General features: G+C 42.8%; 1 protein-coding gene across 1 annotated transcript in view; it reads left to right on the forward strand.

The window, feature by feature from the left end:
• PLPPR1 (phospholipid phosphatase related 1) overlaps window positions 1-20,200 on the forward strand; it is a 113,624-nt gene that overhangs the window by 88,318 nt on the left and 5,106 nt on the right. The window contains exons 4-6 of the mRNA XM_008707888.1: window positions 11,118-11,368; window positions 14,808-14,984; window positions 18,869-19,000. Of these exons, the coding sequence (XP_008706110.1) occupies window positions 11,118-11,368; window positions 14,808-14,984; window positions 18,869-19,000 (560 nt within the window). The remainder of the gene's footprint in view (window positions 1-11,117; window positions 11,369-14,807; window positions 14,985-18,868; window positions 19,001-20,200) is intronic.

Consider the following 20,200-nt stretch of genomic DNA (forward strand, 5'->3'; position numbering starts at 1 on the left):
TATTCATTCTACCTTCAACAAACAATTTGTTGGGCATCTACCATATAGTAAGCACTGATTAAATTGTTGAGGACATATTAGTGAACCAAATAGAGATTGATTTGCCCTCACCGAGTTTATATTCCATTAGTGGAAGCCAAGAGTTAACAAAATAAATAAGTAAATTATAGTGTTCATTAGAAGATATGTGCTATGGAGAAAAATAATATAGAAAAAGGAAATGGGGAGTTTGTAGGGGCAAATATTCAATTTTAAGTGGGGAGGGAGAGGCTGTCCTACAAGGAGAATTGTCTAGAGTTGGCAGTGACTTCCTAGCAGGACAGCAACCATCCCAGGAAACTAGGTGCCCATTGTGCCAAGTGTGAAGTTGAGGTTCCATTTTTTCTAAATAATAACTTGCAGTGCGCAGGCACCCAACTTTAGTCCTGAGACAGGAGGCTAGACCTTGACAGAAAAATGCCAAAGCAAGGGAGGGCATGGGCCTATGAGCAAATGGAGGTATTTCTGGAACTCAGCAATAGAAACCAGAGTTGAAGCTCGAGGATATACATCAGGAGGAGAAAGCCAGGATGGAACTTAGGGGGGAAATGGAACCCCCGTTTCTGGGCTTCATGAGCCGCCTAGCCTCCAGACTTCGACACTGACATGTTTGGTATTTCCTTCTAGGGAGCAAAGATGCCAGGGGCTGTGTATGTTTTTGTGGGGAGTGGGGATGCTGTTGCTGGGAGCCCCGAATGACTAAAAGGCACAGCCAGACCTCTGCTCAGGTCTCCGGAAGTTGTGATGAGCCTGCCTGTGGTTGCTTTGCTCTGTGCACAGAACAAATATGCTCTCCTTTGAGTGTTATCCTCCATGAAAGAGAACATTCCAGACCACAACAAGACTCCTGATCCAGAACTCTATAGGTTACTCTCATTATCAAGAGGAAATTATTCAGTCATATGAGACTCTAGTGATCCTTCCCTGATGGCTCTCTCCCAGCACCAGTGTTTAAAGCCTAGACTCTAATAAAAGGAACGAGTAGATTGCTACTTTCTCAACACTTCGCAGAAGAGCCAACGCAGATTCATTGCAAAAGCAGTTTCCCAACCTCGGCATTACTGACGTGATGAGCCAAATCATTGTTTTCCACATAGGTCCTGTGTATGGTAGGACGCTCAGTAGCATCTCTGGCCTCTATACACCAGATGTTAGTAGCACCCCTGTCGCGCTAGTGACAATCAAAAATGTCTCCAAACACTGCAAAATGTCCCCTGAGAGCAGGATCACCCTCAGTTTTAAAGATTTAAGAAAACAAGTGTACTTCAGACTTTTGCTTAAAACATTATACTATATTTTTGCTCTGAAGATGTTACACACATCACAAAATTAGGCACAGTGAGATGCAAAAATACTGTCTGAATATTGGAAATGACTCCCAACAATTGATAAAGGGTGCTTTCAAAGTTTTTTATGTAAAAAATAAAATTTACTATCTGTACAAATATCAAATCATTACATTGCACACCTGAAACTCACATGTCAGTTATACCTCAATAAAAAGGCAGTGCTTTGGGAACAATTTAAATTACTGCATTAGAACATCATAACCATGATTAGGAAAGGCATCAAGCGGAGACAGCAGGTCAGTATCTGTCAGTCACTAACAGGGCTTGATGCCGGTCGGTGGTGGGAACGGAGAGGATTCAGATCACCAGCTTTGCTTTGGAAACTTAGGAACATGATCAGAAAGGGGGGAACTCCAGGGCTGTTATTTGGAGACCCTCTAGAATTTGATATGCCCATTGTTACATTCTTTGGTAGGTAAGGAATCTAAAATCTTACTGCTCCACATTTAGTTTGTATCTAGGGCATACTTCCTAGAATAATTTGCATCCCCTTTCTCCATTTTATTGTAATAGTCCACTGCCTCAGGTCGCCTAGGTGGTTCAGTTAAGCGTAGGACTCTTGATTTCAACTCAGGTCATGTTCTCAGAGCCCTGAAATTGAGCCCAGTGTGGGGCTCTGCACTCAGCACAGAGTCTGCTTAAGATTCTCCTTTTCCCTCTGCCTCTGCCCCTCTCCCTGCACATGCGCACAATAAATAAATAGATAAATCTTTAAAAAGAAAAAAGTTTCACTGCCTCTGGCAAACTTTTAGGATCTCTGTCTCTGTCAACCAGCTTTTGAATCCACACCCTAGGGGAACTGAGAAGCAAATATTTAAAGACCAGCAGGAATAAGAGAGAAGTCAGACATCTGAGAGAGAAAAACACTGAGGAACTGTCCTCAGAAAGCAGGGCTAAAGAAGACATTCCTGTTGAGATGAAACCATATTATCAAGAAACCATGTCATTTTATGCTTTGGAGAAGTAGAAATGTGTTTCCTTTTATAAAACTATTTGGGGGATTTTCTAGTTGATTACCTATCGTCTTTACTAAGTAATTATCCTTCACATTCACTTATCAATGAGTAGTTATAATGACAAATATAGGGTATTTTTTAAAACCACCAGCTCATCATATTGTAAAAGCTGCTTTATTAATACAAAGAACAAATAACACATCATAGAGTCAAATATTTGATTGAAGTTGTTAGAATTATAAGGTTCTTATCTCTTTCCTGTTTTAAAAATAATTTTATGGGGTGCCTGGGTGGCTCAGTCGTTAAGCATCTGCTTTTGGCTCAGGGCGTGATCCCAGAGCTCTGGGATCGAGCCCCACGTCAGGCTCCTCCACTGAGAGCCTGCTTCTTCCTCTCCCACTCCCCCTGCTTGTGTTCCCTCTCTCCCTGGCTGACTCTCTCTCTGTCAAATAAATAAATAAAATCTTTAAAAAAATAAAAATAAAAATAATTTTATAATCAATTTATTTAAAACACCTGTACTGAGGACATTTATTTCCCTGTTATAAAAATAATAGTAACTAATATCTATATCGAGCTTGCAACTTATAAAATTTTCTTACAACTCTTTCTATGATTTGCATAATAACCCTGTGCTATAAAGTAACTGAGGTTCAGATTAGTTGATTTAAATAACATTGTTCTTAGGACGAAAACCATGCCATCAAGACAAGTAGACTGCTATCAGCCTTTGGTGTTTTCATGACATCTATAGAAAAGAGAGACCACAAGATCTTGTTTTGTGAACACCTGAAATTAACTGTCCAAGGAACTGATATATTCAATTGTGTCAGAAACTTCTTTTTGAAGCATAGAATAAGATTTGATGATATGTAGATCAGTTTGCACTGATGGTGTGTATTAAAAAAGTCAGATTCATTGCCCAAGTGATGAAAAAAGTACCTCATTCAATGATGACATATCTCAGGTATTCTACCATACTCTTATTGGAAAACTGGTGCCTAAAATATTGAGAAACTCTTGTTCTGTTGCGACAGGTGTAATACATTTCATCAGGGGCATGTTCTAAATCCTTGCCTCTTCTCAGTGTGTGTGTGTGTGTGTGTGTGTGTGTGTGTCCAAGCAAATAGAACTAAAGTGCTTTTTTTCATGGCCTGGTACCTACTCATATTTTTTTAAGTACATGAAAATATAAGCTTAGAAGATTATGATTAAGGGTGTGGATTTAGAGGTGCCTGAGTGGCTTGGTTGGTTAAGCTCCGACGCCTGGTTTCGACACAGGTCAAGGTCTCAGGATCATGAGACTGAGCTGACCTCTGACTCCCCGGTCAACACGGAGTCTTCTTTTTTTTTTTTTTTTTTTAAAGATTTTATTTATTTATTTGATAGAGAGAGACAGCCAGCGAGAGAGGGAACACAAGCAGGGGGAGTGGGAGAGGAAGAAGCAGGCTCTTAGTGGAGGAGCCTGATGTGGGGCTCGATCCCAGAACGCCGGGATCACACCCTGAGCCGAAGGCAGACGCCTAACCACTGCGCTACCCAGGCGCCCCAACACGGAGTCTTCTTGAGAAATTTTTTTCTCTCCCTCTGCCCCTCCCCCTGCTCTCTCTCTCTCTCTAAAATAAATAAATGAATCTTAAAAAATATGGATTTAGAGCCATACTATTTAATTTCTTTCTTTTTTTTACGCTTTTATACACACATTTATTTTAATATATTACAAAGGAAATATCAATTCTGGAATATACTTTTATACGCACATTTATATTAATATATAATACACATTTTTTTACTTTTATACTTTTATATACTCATTTGTATTAATATATTACAAAGGAAATACCAGTTCTGGAAGCACAAAGAAGCATTGATTATACCAGAAATTCCTGAAATTTGTATCCGAAGCATCTGATTGGTCAACTAATACCTCCTTCCTTACTGTTCTTAGAAGTAGGCGAAACAGCATAATGGATATGTAGAGTATTTTTAAATACACATGTAAATGTCAGTATGTATAGCACATGCCTCAACATGAAAACACATAATACATACTATTTAATTTCTAATCCCATCTCTTTTTGGTCAAGTTAATTGCCTCTCTATGCCTCAATTTCCTCATCTGTGAAAGGTGGACATACTAACAGTGTCCGCCTCAAAGATTTGTGGTGGGGACTGACGGAACTATATTCTAAAGCATGTGGACCAATATCTAGTACACACCAAGCACAGAGTATTAGCTATCCTTTATTATCTTTATTGTTATGACCTAGTTTCCATGGCACTCTTATTCAAACATCTCATCCGTGCAGTACATCCTTGCAAGGAACTGGGACGAACATGGTAATCACAGATAAGTCTCTTCATTAGGAAACTTTCAGTGTGAATAAAGCATCTTAAAAAGAAGACATTGCACCATCTTTCCTTTTCCCAAAGAAATGGTTGTTTCCTGAAAGAACGGTCTTCACAGCTGAATTGAGAGCAATAGCTCAGTAACTTTCTTGACTGAGATTTTCCGCTAAGGATCTTAATGTGGCAAAAGTGAAAGCGAAAAGGAACTCCGTGCATTTCTTTGTATCTTGTATTCCATTTACAGTGGGGGTTTGACGAAAGAGGAGATTTAAAATTAAGAGTTGGTGATGGAATCAGAATGTATGTTGAGGAGACTGAACATTAGAGTTCCCTAGGGGCTCCCCTTCCACTGTGGAAAATGGCACTGGTGAACCCATGCCACTCTTGTACTTGCCTGTGTGGGATAGGATTTTCATCCATTTTCCCACTAAAACAAAGGCTAGGAACTGATGCGTTCCTTGTTTTTCGAACATCATAGTAGGAAAGCTATGACAAAAGATTCACGAAGCTGGTTAAATTTTGAACACGAGAAAATGTCAAGCATTCTCAATGTCACTCAGCACAATAGTTCTTCATTCTTCTCTTTCACTGCATTGTTTTGCTCAACATAGACAAAAGAGCAGCCCTCTTTTAGAAATGTTTGATAAGAGGCTGAGAACATGTGTTGAGGGGGGAGTGGGATTCCCTCCCCCTCTTCAGAGACTACTGTTACCACGCTAACCCAGATAACTCATTTTTATGTCTTTTTCAATATCCTTTTCTTTTTGAAAGTTCTAGATGTTCGTTTTTCCACATGAAAATAGGTAGGAGTCATGATTTCATGTGCTCCTGTGTTAATATTTAAACTGACAACCATTGCAAGTTCTCAGGATCAGAAATGTCAAAGATGCCTGAGTGTAAAACTGTACCCAAGCTGATCGTGATTTCCAGTTTCCTTGCGCTTCACAGATCTCCCTGGAAGGAAGTCTCTCCTGTTGTGGAGAGCAGGGATCTCCATATTCCAATTTAAGCTTCTCTTTTCATTCTTGCTGCACTGAAAATGGAGAATCCTTTAATTTCCAAATGATGACTTACAAGTTTCCTGACTCATAAAACACTTACAAAGCCCCAGTTTTCAATTATCCTCTTTATTTGCTAAGTGCCTAGCAATATGCTGGATTTTGTGAAGTTTATAAAAAAAGAGACCCAGTCCCTCCAATTTACATGCTAAATGGTTGGAAGTCAACCCTGTGTTCAATAGGATCGGGGACGTGAGACACCAACAGGAGCCAGAAAATCTGGGCAAGTGCCTATGCTTTTTCATCCTCTTCTCCTATTATCACTCTGAAGTTTCTTTAGCAGTCCATTAATTGATTCACAAATAAGTATTAAATGTTTACTCTGTGCCTCATTTGATACTAGGTACTTAGGATGCAACCCTAAAACAGGTGTGTTCAGTGCTCTTAGAGAGCTTGTATATTCTACAGTTCCAATGGGAGAGATGCTATCACTAATCACACAAATGTAAAATTCTTCCTGGGACAAAGGGTACGAAGAAGTAAAATAGTATTATACTAGTCTAAAATAGGACTATTTTTTCTAAGACCCCATGTGATACGTGATTGTTTGTTTCACCCTGTTCACTCTTAAGTAAGGCAAGACCCAGCCACAGCATTCATCAGCAGAGAGAAGTGTGGCTTGCTCTTGGCCTGCTCTTCAGATCTGCAGCTTGAGAGCAGGCTGGTGTGCACACTGCAAGTCCGGTCCCCAGTTAGCAGACTTTCTGCCAGAGCTCCTCAGCTCCGGTGAACTGGCATCTCCTTGAACCCCCAAGCTGTGAGCCTGAAGAGCACGCACAACTACAGGGCCCAGCGGCTCTCATCTCTAGAGCACGCGAGAGTGCTCCCGGAAGAGGCTGCTGCCTGTGCCTCTGCACCTCCCACCTAGCTGTCACCCAGGAGTGTATCTCTGAATACATTTAGAAGAATGAAGAAGGAGAGCAGACAGTTCCAGGCAAATTCAAAGAGCAGAACTCATCCGGTAGAGTGACCACAGCCATATTTCTGAGCAATCTCAATCCCGAATCTCTGAGTCTGGACCCTGCTGGTAGGAGAGAAAGGAAATCTCTTCCTAGGTTTTCTCCCCTGATTTCTGTCTTCTAAGGAGAAGTTTGAGTTCTTTCTGAAGTAAAAGTCTGTGTGTGTGTGTGTGTGTGTGTGTGTGTGTGTGTGAGAGAGAGAGAGAGAGAGAGAGAGAGAGAAAAAAAACCCACTCCATGTCACTTACGATAATGGAAACCCCTTCCTGATTCTCACTTTGGGTTGGCATTAGGAGTTTCCATCTTTTTTCGTAGGCATCATGTATACTCTAGTAGACAATTGCGAGATGCTTTACCAGGGGCGATCAAGCAAGGTGCCATTTTAAACTGGAAATTACACATTTATAGTTGAATATAGAATAGCTGGCCTTCAATTTAGAGGTTCCCCCTAAGGTCACAGGACCTTTGTGGCTAAAAGGAATTTAGTCCTTCCCTCACCCCACCAATGCCTCCTCACCCCAATACCACCCTACTATCTGGGGCTAGGCTTCCTAATGAAGGTCACCTGTGTGGAAAGCTGTAGCATCTGCCTTGGCAGCCGGCAGTCTGGTTATGTACTTTGACCAGTTTTTTTGTTTGGAAGGCCTAAAGGTATCCCGCTATGGGTCCTAGTATCTTTTTCCAGCATGCCAATTATCTGTGGCTTTGTTAGTTCTCCTTACGCAACTTTCCTGGTTATGTCACTGCTCCTGCTATGTTCACGGTTGAGTAAAAGGGTTCCATAGCAGGAACCAGGTCCCAGAGTTTTACCTCCATGTCCTAAATTGCTAGCGATCAAAGATCCTAACTTGTCCCGAGACAGACTGAGATCAGATGGACCCAGATAGAATCCTGAGGGGAAAAAATAAGGACTTTTTCATACCTTTGTCTTCCTCTTTCTTCATCCTTTGGGTGGTCTGACAGGTCTCCTATTTAGGCCACAAAGAAGATGCACGCTCAGGGTTCCTTAGCTGACCTGTGTCATCCTGACAGGGACCACAGACATCATCATCAATCTCTTTGTCCTAATTCCAGGCCTTTCTAGCCTCCTGTCCTCTCAGCATTCTAATGCCCGTCATCCCTTAGGGATGGGGGAATTTACAGCCGCTTACTCCATACCACACCAGAATGTATGAGCCTTGTGAGGTGGCCCTTGGGCTCAGCCAATTTGTCCCTCCCTCTGTCCTTGCTAATATTATAAGCACCCTATTCTGATACCATGTGAGGTGTGAAGCTTCTCCAAAAGGCTTGCAGGGAGGGATACCTGAGCTATACCCTGAGAGGGATGGGACATACTTCATCTTGATTTCCAAAAATCTTTCTGGAGGCTTCTATTGCCCTGCCCCTAGGTTTGACAGCCAGTGTGAGGCAGAGAGTATGAGGATGCCTCTTCTCTGCCTCAACCACAGTTCTGGTTCCTCCTTGTGGGTCACCCCAGCCACACCCTCCCCTGCGTTAGGGTTGATTTTAGAAACTCAGTTGTCTCATTCTCCAGACCATGGCTCTTAGTCGTCCCATCTAGCCTTTTTGGAATACCAAACAAAGCAACAACAATATCAACAAGTGTCTCAAGCACATAGCTCTGGCAAATCAAAAGCATTTATTTTAGACTATTGTGTTGGCTATAAATCCATTCATAAATGTGATCAGCTCCCCTGAAGCAAGGAACACTGTTGGGAGCAGATTCGTAAGATAAAGAGAACCCACTAGGGAAGGTTATAGGAATGAAAAATGTATCGGTTAAAATTTCAAAAATATGACCTCACTGAAAGAATTTTTGACACCAAGGTAGGTTCTATAGACATTTTAAAAACATCTCCTTCAAATCATACGTTGCAATGCAGGAGACCATGCATGGTGTTCCACCTGACCCTAAGGACAAAAGTAGCTACTGTGAACTTCTGAGGCTGGGAAAAGACCCATAAGGAGCTCAGGGTTCAGAGCAATGGCCGAAGTGTCTTACTAAAGCCCTGTAGGATCTGACATTATCTGTGAATCGCTGCCGCGGGTTACACCGCCCTTTGTTGGCGCAGCTTGTGTCAGGCAGGTGGATTCCCGTGCTGCCACAGGGTCCTTCTGAAGCTAGATCAAATGCACCGGAATGAAATGTTTGGAAAGCAGGTGCTTGTGAAGCCATCAGGAAAAGCAGAGATGGATGATCCTAAGAAGGCAGAGAAGAAGAGAGGAAAGCCACTTTCTGCAAAAATATCCTGGAACAATAAAGAGAAGAGCTGCCCACGGCAGCATCACCGTGACTGCGGAGCTGGCACCTCAGACACCGATCCAAGGAGCCTGGAAATCCCATCTCGGAAAGGACACACCCACCCTGATCAGAAGCGCTTCTGACAAATAAAATGCCAGAGGAAATTGCTGTCACTTTTCCTTTTTCAAATCATAAATTACCCTAGTTTCCTGGAAGAGTATGCCCAGACAGACTTATTGCCCCCTTGAAAAAGCCAGAGAGACCTGGTCTTTAAGAATCTTGCTTGAAGGTGTAAAAAAAATGTCTAACCATTCAGACTTCCAGAACCTGGGGGTGAAAATCGCCACGAATGATCAATGATTGCATACTGTCAGAGGTCAGACCCTCTGAGCACAAGCCAGCTGATGCTGTTAAAAGAGCCAGTTCTCATTGTGATAAAGCACATTCTGGCAAAGCCACAAAAAAGAAAATTACAGCAATCAATACAGATCAAAATGAAAACCGGACGAAGGTTCCAGCCAAACTTGTCTTCACTTCTGCTGTAATGGATTACTTTTTGGGTGCTGGTATCAGCACAATTTGCAGATCGAGGACATTGAATATGGGAGTCCAAGTTGGGCAGAAATTTAATTGAAACTATAGCAGATCCTTGACATTTACGAGGGTTAACACTGCCTCTCACACTTGCCAACTTCTCCCATAACTGAGCTGCATTTCAAAATCTTTATCCCTTCCAACAACTTGTACGTAGCTCAGCTCCGCAGCCCCTCTTGATATTTTTAACAGACAATAGTCCACTGATAAGCTATAGCTGTACTGTATAGACTTTGAAAGAGTTCACAGTGAAGCTTCCTATAAGGAATTCTGCTTTACCATGTTCAATCTTATTGGGACTAATCCAGTGGAATTTGTCAGAGGACAGATAAAATCCAGGAAAGATAGACTACCCACAAGATTCTCCGCCAAACAGCAAAGTCAGGGTGGCAGGAAGAGTAATGCCCTAGTGTCCCAAAATGTCTGTATCCTGATCGCTGGAAACTGTGGGTTTGATTCCTTATATGACAAGAGGGAATTTACAGGTGTGATTAAATTCATGCTCTTGAGATGAGGAGATGATCCTGAGTTAGTCAGGTGGACCCAATGTAATCAAAAAGTCCCTATAAGAGGGAAGCAGGAGAATCTGTGTCAAAGAAGGAAGTGTGACAACAGAAGCAGAAGTTGTAGTGATAGGATTACTGGAAGCAGGTCGCAAGACAAGGAATGAAGGCAGCTTAGACACTAGAAAAGGCAAAGTATGAAATCTACCCTCGAGCTTCCAGAAGGAGCACAGCCCTGCCAGCACTCTGATTTTACCCCAGTGAAACCTGTTTTGGACTTGAGACCTCTAGAGCTATAAGAGGGTACACTTGTGTTGTTGTAAGCAGCTCAGTTTGTGGAAACTTGTTACAGCAACGGTCAGCAATGTTTGTCTTTAACACTCGTCCCTTCTCATTTTCTCTGCCCAACATCAAATGAAACATCCAATTCAATCAAGGTTTCTGGAAATGGACTTTCTTCTCTCTTTTAAGGATAACTCCCTCACAACTCCATTCACTCTCAGCTGCCATGATGTCATAGAAATCCCCTCAGAGTACTTGCATTTCCAAACAGGACTGGGGAGAATATATTTTCTATGGGAGGGAGGGGGAACTAACTGCTGTTGAGTAGCTACCGGGCACCATAGTGGGTATTTTGGACCTATCCCATGTCATCTTTCCAACTTCTTCATGAGGTATCACTCCCCCAACCATATTGTGACTGGGGGTCCCAAGGTTCGGGGAAGGCAAATCGCTTATACATGGTGAATGAGTCAGCCATGCTGGGGCTGGATGGAACCCAAATCGGTAGGACTCCAAAATTCTAGTTCTTTCCATTAGAACATGCTGCTTCTGCCTTACTTATACAAAACAATAAAATGCGAACAGCAGAATGTCTGCATCAGTTTGGAGGAAATAATGATTGGGGAAGCAGGCACCAGTCCCTGCAAAAAATGGAAGTGAGGGGACCGTTTGACTCTGGTGAGATCCTCTTTGATGGGTTGTTGTGGATTCTCACCGCTATGTCTTCTCTCGGGGACAAAACTGTGCCAACGTCACCATTCCTGATCATTTCCAATCTCCTTGTAGGGGTATTTGCCTTCGGACTTTTTGCTACTGACATTTTTGTAAACGCCGGACAGGTGGTCACGGGGCACCTAACGCCATACTTCCTGACAGTGTGCAAGCCGAACTACACCAGTACAGACTGCCGGGCACACCACCAGTTCATCAACAATGGGAACATTTGTACTGGGGACATGGAAGTGATAGAAAAGGCTCGGAGATCCTTTCCCTCCAAACACGCTGCTCTGAGCATTTACTCCGCCTTATATGCCACGGTGAGTATGACAGTTGTGCTGTCACCCCCAAGACCAGCATCTGGCTGGGATGTGAGTCCCTCTGCCCTCCTCACCTTCATTCTCTCATCGCTGTCACTTAGAGTGTTACATGAAACACATGACAGCGTGTTTCTCCTGTACAGCATCACGCGGTTGCCCCCACCCCCCCAACATCCCAGGGTAATATACCGACCTGCCAGAGGCTAATTAATATGGCAATGTTGATAATCTCTTAGTCAAATCTTCCCATTTTACAGATGTGGAAACTGAGGCCCAGAGAAGAGCTGAGAGCCCACAGTTGGAGCTGGGACCCAGGCTCCTGGCACCATATCTGGGATTCTCCCACTGCCCACAACAACACTCTTTGCCAAAGTTCTCATTGGTTCCAGAACAGCACACATTTCTCACACCTGCCTACAAATTTGCAGGTGTGGGCCTTCATGCGCATGGCTGCCTGGGTAGTGCAGCAGACCCGGGATAAAAACACAGCTTTCCTCTGCTCCTCCCGACGCTCTTCCTCTTCATTTAGCCAGAACAGATGGATGATCCTACAAGACCCCCAACGCCCAAAAGCTCCCTTCTCACTGCTCCCCAAATCATACAGGCTTTGATTGCCCCCACTAGCGTATAATGTTCTCTTTACAGTTTTTGCTTTCATTACAGAAAAAACCTAAAGTGCGTCCCACATCTTAAAATACAAGAAACAATGGCGTCCCTTTTATTTCCTTCTCTTTTTTTTTTGGAAATGACTTCATCTCCCCTTTCTCTGACCTATGCTTCCTTAGAACTAGGAGTATAGAAGTATAGAAGGAATCCGCTCAAAGGCTGGATATCCTATGCCGGTACCTGTGGAAGAGCAACTATTGGTCAAGACCACACCTTTTCCTTACTTGCGCTTGTGTTCCTGGTGTGACTAGTCTAGTGATTCTCAGTGAAAGGCAGGGGAAGGAGAAGGCGAGGAAAGACCCCTTTAAAATAATCCATTCTTCCCAGAGGTTCTGAGCAAGACTCACCCCACTTCCCAGGGGAGCAAGTTCCCACCTCGTCCAGTGAGAGTAACTGCACTCTCAGCTGAGAGTCAGCCTCTGATGGGAGAGTGTCCCTGACATCACCTGGATGCATACATTCAGGGTGGAGGGAAGGTGACTGGCTACAGGGCTGGTCTATGAAGTAGTTTAAAATAAACTGCTGAATATTCTCTTTAAAACATGGTTCCTTTGTGTCACATTCACAGGATCACATCTGTAGGATGAATTTGTCAACCACCAATTACCCAAAATTAGCTTTCCTAGTTATTCCTTTAGGTCTACTGTTTAATGAATATGTGATAAAAAATGATTTCAGCTGCCCCCCCATTAAGGAAACATGCATGTAGATAATAGAGAAGCCTCAACTTACAAAACAGATCAATTGTAGCTTGGTAAGCCTTCTTTGCTTTATGATAGATGGATGATAGATGATAGATAGATAGATAGATAGATAGATAGATAGATAGATCAGCAGGCCACATATTTTTAAAACAGTTCTCAGGCATTCAGCATATTCTTCAACTTTCAAAATATCCATTTGTTCTAAATTATCTAGAACTGAAGTTATATGAAGCAATGTACTCTTGAACCCTTTTCTGTATATTGATCAAACCCAAGTCACTGCTGTATGAAATTTGCATAACACCATTATAAGACTAAATCTGTTACTCATAATAATTGTTTCTCATCAAATGAGATATAAATTTCTTTTGAGAAAAAAGAAATCTCACTCAAATGCTGCTGTATCACATGTTTTCAAGGATTCAGATATAATCCAATTCAAATCATGCCCCACAGACGGACTATAATCAGATAAACCCTGATACAAGATTCCAGTTGTGTGAACACTTTTTGAGCCCCTATTATGTGTGAAGTGCTTCCAGAAATTACTCAACAAGGATCTCCTAAGTACTAGTTAATACTGTGAAGAATACTAACCATAAGCCCATGCTCTTAATAGTTTTTAATCTTATAGGAAGTATTTATAAAGGGTATACCTTAAAAAACCCCACAAAAACATAAAATACTCAAGTTAAACATATCTAGTATAGATGTTAAGTAATATTTCCTATACAGTGTCGGAATTGTGTCACAATGTGGTCTCATTTGTGTAACTGATCTAACCACAGTTTTCTGTAGGGCATCTATCACACATAATAGAGAATCCCGTCCACCTGTATTCACACCACTGTTGTGAATTGTGAACTTAGGAAATTAAGTTTCCATGGTTATACTGTAAAATGCATCCATTTGAACTTGTCTGTGCTCAGACCATACAAACACACTATAGAGTATGAGTAGTAGCATCCTGTTTCTCAGAGTTGCAAACTCATTTGTCAAATTTTTAAAGAAATTATGGGATGGATCAGTAATGCCCTCTAGTGGTTTCTTGTAACCATTGCCAAAGGTGATTAACTTAACTTCTTTGAAAGAGGCGCTAGGCCATGAGACGGGCATTTGATAACGAGCCTCTGAAACTTTAAGAGTTTTGGTGATGGGTAGTAAGGAGGGCACGTATTGCATGGTGCACTGGGTGTTATACGCAACTAATGAATCATGGAACTTTACATCAGAAACCATGGATCTACTGTATGGTGACTAACATAATAAAAAAATATTATAATAAAAAAAAATAAGAGTCTTGCCCCACCCCCCACAATGGACAAGAACAGCCTACATCTCAGGTGTCATAAATTGCATCATCCTTTCCTCAGGTCAGATCTTCCCAACCTTTCGGATGTCGCAGGACCCATAGAAAGGCTCAATATTTTAAAACACGCTAGAGTAACAGCATGGAGCGAGCCCATCCATCCCAGCTGTTCCGAGGAATGAGAATCCATTTCCCAGCACAGCTAAAACCTGTTTGTGTGACACACTCATTTGGAAGTTCTACTTCAGTCAATCAATTAACCCATCGATGCTTTTATATTTGTTGCCTACAAGTTCGAAGAATCAGCTAGAACTCTAGGCGACACCAAAAGTGAAATGTATAGCCACTCACCTACGCTGGCCTTCACCTCCATAAAATTCATTCTCACAGAAGGTTTATTTGGTAACTGAGATTCTATACGGGTTTCCTAATACCGCAAATGATTCTCGAATTTGTTGCGTAAGAACTGCGCGCTCTAAAGCAGATCTTTACTAAGCAGCCATTCTCTGCATCGCTATTTCTCTTTGCGGGTCCTCTAGAATCCAGAGCAACACGACTCGTGAATGGCTCTTTGTGGTTCTTGCTGCACTCGTTTCCTACCCAGATTCTTTCCTAAGTGACTTAGTGGAATTGTTCAACCAGGCAGTGTGGCCACTTCGGCACGACCCGTGTTTGCCTGCGCTGGTGCGTGTGTGCGCGTGCGCGTGTTTGCCGCGTGCAGGCAGGCTGCCTCTCGCTCACTGGTCTCCGTCCGTTCCAGATGTACATCACAAGCACAATCAAGACAAAGAGCAGTCGGCTGGCTAAACCCGTGCTGTGCCTCGGGACCCTCTGCACCGCCTTCCTGACGGGCCTCAATCGGGTCTCCGAGTACCGGAACCACTGCTCCGACGTGATTGCAGGCTTCATCCTGGGCACCGCTGTAGCCCTGTTTCTGGTGGGTCAGCTTCGCTCTTTCTTTCTCCCCTCGCGTGCCCTCTGAAAGGCTGGGGTCACGGTGAGTCAGGTTAGCCAGACCACAGTGTAAGGCCATGTTCCTCCTGCCCCAGCCTTGTAAGTTGCCATTTTTTCCCAAGGACTGTGCATCGTTTTGCCACAAAAAGGACTTCTAAAGTACCTTTTCTTTCAGGAATCTGATTGCATATTCCCAGGGGGGGTCAGGAAGAGGAATGCCTGGGGCGATGGCTTGCCCCACTTCCTTCAACCCTGGGCTAAGGAGTGAGGCCTGGCCGGCTAGTAATTTGGCCGTACCTTCAAAGCAGTGTTCTTTAAATATTTGCGCAGAAGGTATTGACAGCAGAAGCTAAGTGTTCCTTGAGGCAAGAACGGAAAACAAAGACCACGGTGGAAGCAAGACAGCCCCTTCTCAGGCATCCCCAGAAATTCAGCTCTGGTCTACACTTAAATGTCACACTCAGCAGTATGAAAACCCTCCTCTCATCACACCTGGACTTTACCATCTAAACATGGCTCCTGGGCATCTTATTTCCACTCCAGGTGGCTTCTCAACCACATAGAATAATCTTTCTGGAGGAGTTTTGGTTAATACAGTTTTCTCCATATCTTGACATTTCTGATGATTTTAGTTCCTCCAGTAGACGGGGGCCTTGCCACTCGCTCAACTAGGAGACACCTTTTCATCTGAGTTGGATTAGAAGTGAAGAGGCTAATTTTTATTGTTTTTGTCTTTTTATAGTTTTATTGAAGTATGCTAGGCAGATCGTAAATGGCACATGAAGTGTACAGTTTGGTAAATTTTGACATACAGATACATCCTTCTCTTTCTTCCTTCCTCTGATTCCCAAGCAACCACTGATCTTTCCATCACTCCATCACTCTATATGAGTTTGCGTTTTCTAGAATTTCATATGAATGGAATCATAGAGTCTATATTCTTTTTTTTTTTTTTTTTTGGTTTCTATTTATTTATTTGACACAGAGAGAGAGAGAACACAAGAAAGAGGAGTGGGACAGGAAGCAGCAGGCTCCCCACTGAGCAGGGAGCCCAATGGGGCTCGATCCCAGGACCCTGGGATCATGAACTGAGCTGAAGCCAGATGCTTAACCGACTGAGCCACCCAGGCGCCCAGAGTCTATATTCATTTTTTCCCCCTTTCACCTGGCATAATTATTTTGAAATTCATCTATTGTGGCATATAACAATAATTCATTTCTCTTTCTTGCTGTGGAATAATTTATTTCAGAGGTATAATTTTTAAATACTCTTCAGGGATTTAAAATATACGCAGGAGGATTTATAGTAAATCAGTAGGCCTGGAGAGTCATATGTTGTGCAGGAAATGAGTCCCCTAGTCATATTCAGCAAGCTTCCCCGAAAAGACAAAAGCCTTCACAGTCTGGATGTCCCTCCTCCCATCCTGCCTACTCTGGTCCAAACCCCCAATTAAGACTGGCATCGCACATAGATGGATTTCATGGTCCTAATTCTTCTTTGTGCTATCCCTCCTCCTTGCCCTTCCCAATGTACAAAATACACCTATGCCTCTCCCAACCTCTAACTCAGAGTTTTCCAACGTTTTTACCTGCTGAGATACAGAAAATGCTCACATTTACTCAGAACACTGATCTCCCAATGGAGATTAGGAAGCTCCATTTTAATTCAAAATTATTTTTAATGGACCCAGGCTTTCTTTCTAAAGTAAAAGAGAGGACTTCAGTGCAAATTTCCTGTGTGACACTGCAGGAAACACAGTGCTGAGCTGATCCTGAGATGCTGCTACCCCCTAAGGGATGTTTCCCAATGACTGCTTTTTAAAAGAGGGAAAGAGTACAGGAGGCTTCGAGAGAAGAGAGGGTCTTCAAAGACAGATCAGCAGTTCAAATGAAGGCTTGGGCTCAAAAGCCAAATAATTTTGCTGTCCCTCGGTCCTGGAGCCAGCATCCCCAGCTAGAGAGAAAGAGCAGCGCTCACTGTCCCAAGCTACTGCACGAGGTTTTTACAGGACAAAATCTGTGAAATCCTTTGCATTTTCAAAGGACCCATATACAGATTCTGCTTTAGTATTAAACTTGTTTTTTTCCCGTTAACTTGCAGCCCTGTTTCCTACCGCTCAGTTACTGTTTGCTCTGTTACTGGCTTCCAAATTGATGGCAAATGTCAAAACTTGTTTTCCACAAATGGTCTTTACGTAAGACCCAGAACTGAATTGCTCTGGCAAGAGACAGGCCCCACGATCTCCTGCTGTTATCTGCATGTGCCCCTGTATGCACCTCACATGCACTCACACTGAGCTTGGAAATGGGTCTCAGAAGAGACTGGAAGCCCTCCAAAGTGGAGACTTGGAGAGGAGACAGGGAGGCAAGAGTCTGAGAACAGGATACACTTGCAACATATGTGCATTCTTGTTTTGTGTTTCCGATGAAGATGAAATGGAGGGGAGGGGACTATTAATTGAGCAATCACTACATGCCCTACCCTTTATGTACACCAAGTCACGTGCTCCTAGGACAAGCCTACCCATATTCTTACCCTCATTTTATAGGTGAAGAAAGTTAGGCTCAAAAATAAGTAACTTGCCCAATGGCCACCCAACCAATAAGCCATAAATCTGACCTGGGTCTTTCCAACTCCAGCACTCCTACATCTCCCACTTTTCCCATTTCTTGAATGGAGGCAGTTTAAGCAGAGCTGGAGAGTGAGATGGAAGAAAGCCAAGTAGAGAATATTTATACAAATGTTCTGCAGGGTTTGAAGAGTGACAGGAAAGATTGAAAGATGCTGGGTGCCCTGGTGGCTCAGTAAATTAAGCGTCTGCCTTTGGCTCAGGTCATGATCTCAGGGTCCTGGGAGTGAGCCCCACATCGGGCTCCCTGCTCACAGGGAACCTGCTTCTCCCTCTTCTCCCTGCTCGTGCTCGCTCTTGCTCTCTCTCTCTCAAATAAATAAATAAAATCTTAAAAAAGAAAAAAGCTAATATTTCCTTTAAAAAAAAAGATTCAAAGATACTGGCTATAGAAACAAAGATGCAGAACAAGGGAAGAGAGAGCATGGAAAGAAACAGATAAACTCTTCGAGAGCAAAAGAAACAGAGAAGATGGTAAAGACAGACTCAGTTATGAAGTTTGCCTCAGTAGGAAATAAAGAAAAGTGAGTAGTAATTGAGAGGAAGAGTATTTTAATGGAGGCAATAGAAGGAAAGTGACACTGAATTATTTAATCTCAGGTAAATAGTAGTCATATCATTTAGGGATGGTCATCTTGGGCAGGAGGTAAAGACTAGCTCACATTGATTATTTGCTATGAGTTTGGCACTTGTGAAGAGGCAGAATAAGGTAGTGGTATGATTAAGGGGCTACAGAGTTAAAATCTGTGTGTGACCTTGGGCAAATTACCTAACTTCAACGTGCCTCGTCATCTAAGCTCCTATATGATAATAGGACCTCCCTTGTAAGACTGTTGAGTGGATTACATGCAGGAAGGCAAAATTCTCAGGACAATGCCAGACATAGAGGGGCCCTCAGTAAATGTTAGCTGTTATTATGAGGTGGTTCACATTCATTGTGTCTTTTAATCACTACAAATCTGTGAGAGAGGTGTTGTTATTTCCATTTTACAGATGGGGAAACAGGCTCAGTGGGTTGGTTATCACCAGCCGTGTGGTGATCAGTCAGATGCTTTGTCAGCCCTTAGAGGCGTTCAGCAAACACCTAGACTACGCCCAAGGTCGTCCCTACCCACTGGCTCAAAGGGAAAAAGTCATGATGGCAATGACATTCTAGGGGCAAGGCCTGCGGTGCTCCGACATGGCTAGGCATTGATGGCTGCAATCTGACCCCAGGCTTTTCCCCCTCATCCTGCAGGGAATGTGCGTGGTCCATAACTTTAAAGGAACACAAGGATCTCCTTCCAAACCCAAACCCGAGGATCCCCGTGGAGTACCCCTCATGGCTTTCCCAAGGATAGAAAGCCCTCTGGAAACCTTAAGTGCACAGGTATAGTAAAGTGGGTTTAGCCAACCAAACCCACGCGCTCAAGGCCTGTTATCTTGGGAGGTAAACTAATCAGTTCTTCTACTGGAAGCAGGATACCACTGAATCCACTCAGCACTAAGAAAAATCTGGTGTAAAGGTTTCAAGAACTTCAAGCTTCTCTCAATTTGTCCTGTGTTTATTCTAGGGCTTGGCAATCGTAAATCTTCAGGAAGTCCTTAATAATGTCTAACTTAAACCCCAGCTGCTTTAAGACACCTTGACCTGCTACATAGCACCACACTTAGAAATTTGGACCAATTGTATGAGAGGCCAATTTGGTTTGGTAATTAGGATAATATTGGGAAAGAGAAAGGTTTTATTACATTCTTGATAGATATAGACTGAAAGCATTTTAAAAGGTGATGACTAAGTGTCCTTTGGGGTCTATTTTGATGACCACAATCCAAAAATTCAATGTAACCATACACAGTGGCCACTTATTTACATCAGGGCCTTGTTTTGTGTCAGATAACAGAAAATAAGTAGCCACCTAGTCCTTGCTCAAAGAACCCGCCGATAATCAGGCAGGCGGATATAAATGAGGAATCATAATGGGGCATGCTGGATCAGAGGTCCACAAAGTGCTTTGTGAGTGCAAATGAAGAAAACAAGATGTACTGTCTGAGAAGACAGGAAAAGCCATGGGGGCTTGCCACCTGAAGGTGACCTTAAAGGTGACCTCCAACACTGATTTTTGCCCGGACAGTTGCCAGGTGCTTCACAAATACATCCTTATTTGAACAAACACCTTTGAATTCGTAGGAGGATTCCCATTTCACAAATAAAAAATAGGAATCTGAAAATGGCAATGTTCAGTTAAGTCGCCCGAGGCCACATAGCCTGCCAGTGGGAGAGCTGAGCCAAGTGGTTCTTTAGACAGAGAATGGGGATAACCAACAACGAACCAGGATTTTCACTGTCAGGCCACTTGGCTAAAATGTTTTTCTGTAATCATCTATTTACCTTAAAATCTTCTTTATATTTATATCCTTACAAAACCATTTTTATAGATAGTACAATGGAAAAGCAAATCATCTCCCACTGGAAGTCTCATGTACTCCGTATCATGAGAATACAAAATAGTATTTTTATCTGTTTAAAGATCTTTAGCTATCAGTCATCTCTCTGAGATGAACTGTCCTAGTTCTATTTCTTTTCACA

This window comes from Ursus maritimus, unplaced genomic scaffold (assembly GCF_017311325.1).
Source record: "Ursus maritimus isolate PB19 unplaced genomic scaffold, ASM1731132v1 scaffold_17, whole genome shotgun sequence".
NCBI lineage: Eukaryota > Metazoa > Chordata > Mammalia > Carnivora > Ursidae > Ursus > Ursus maritimus.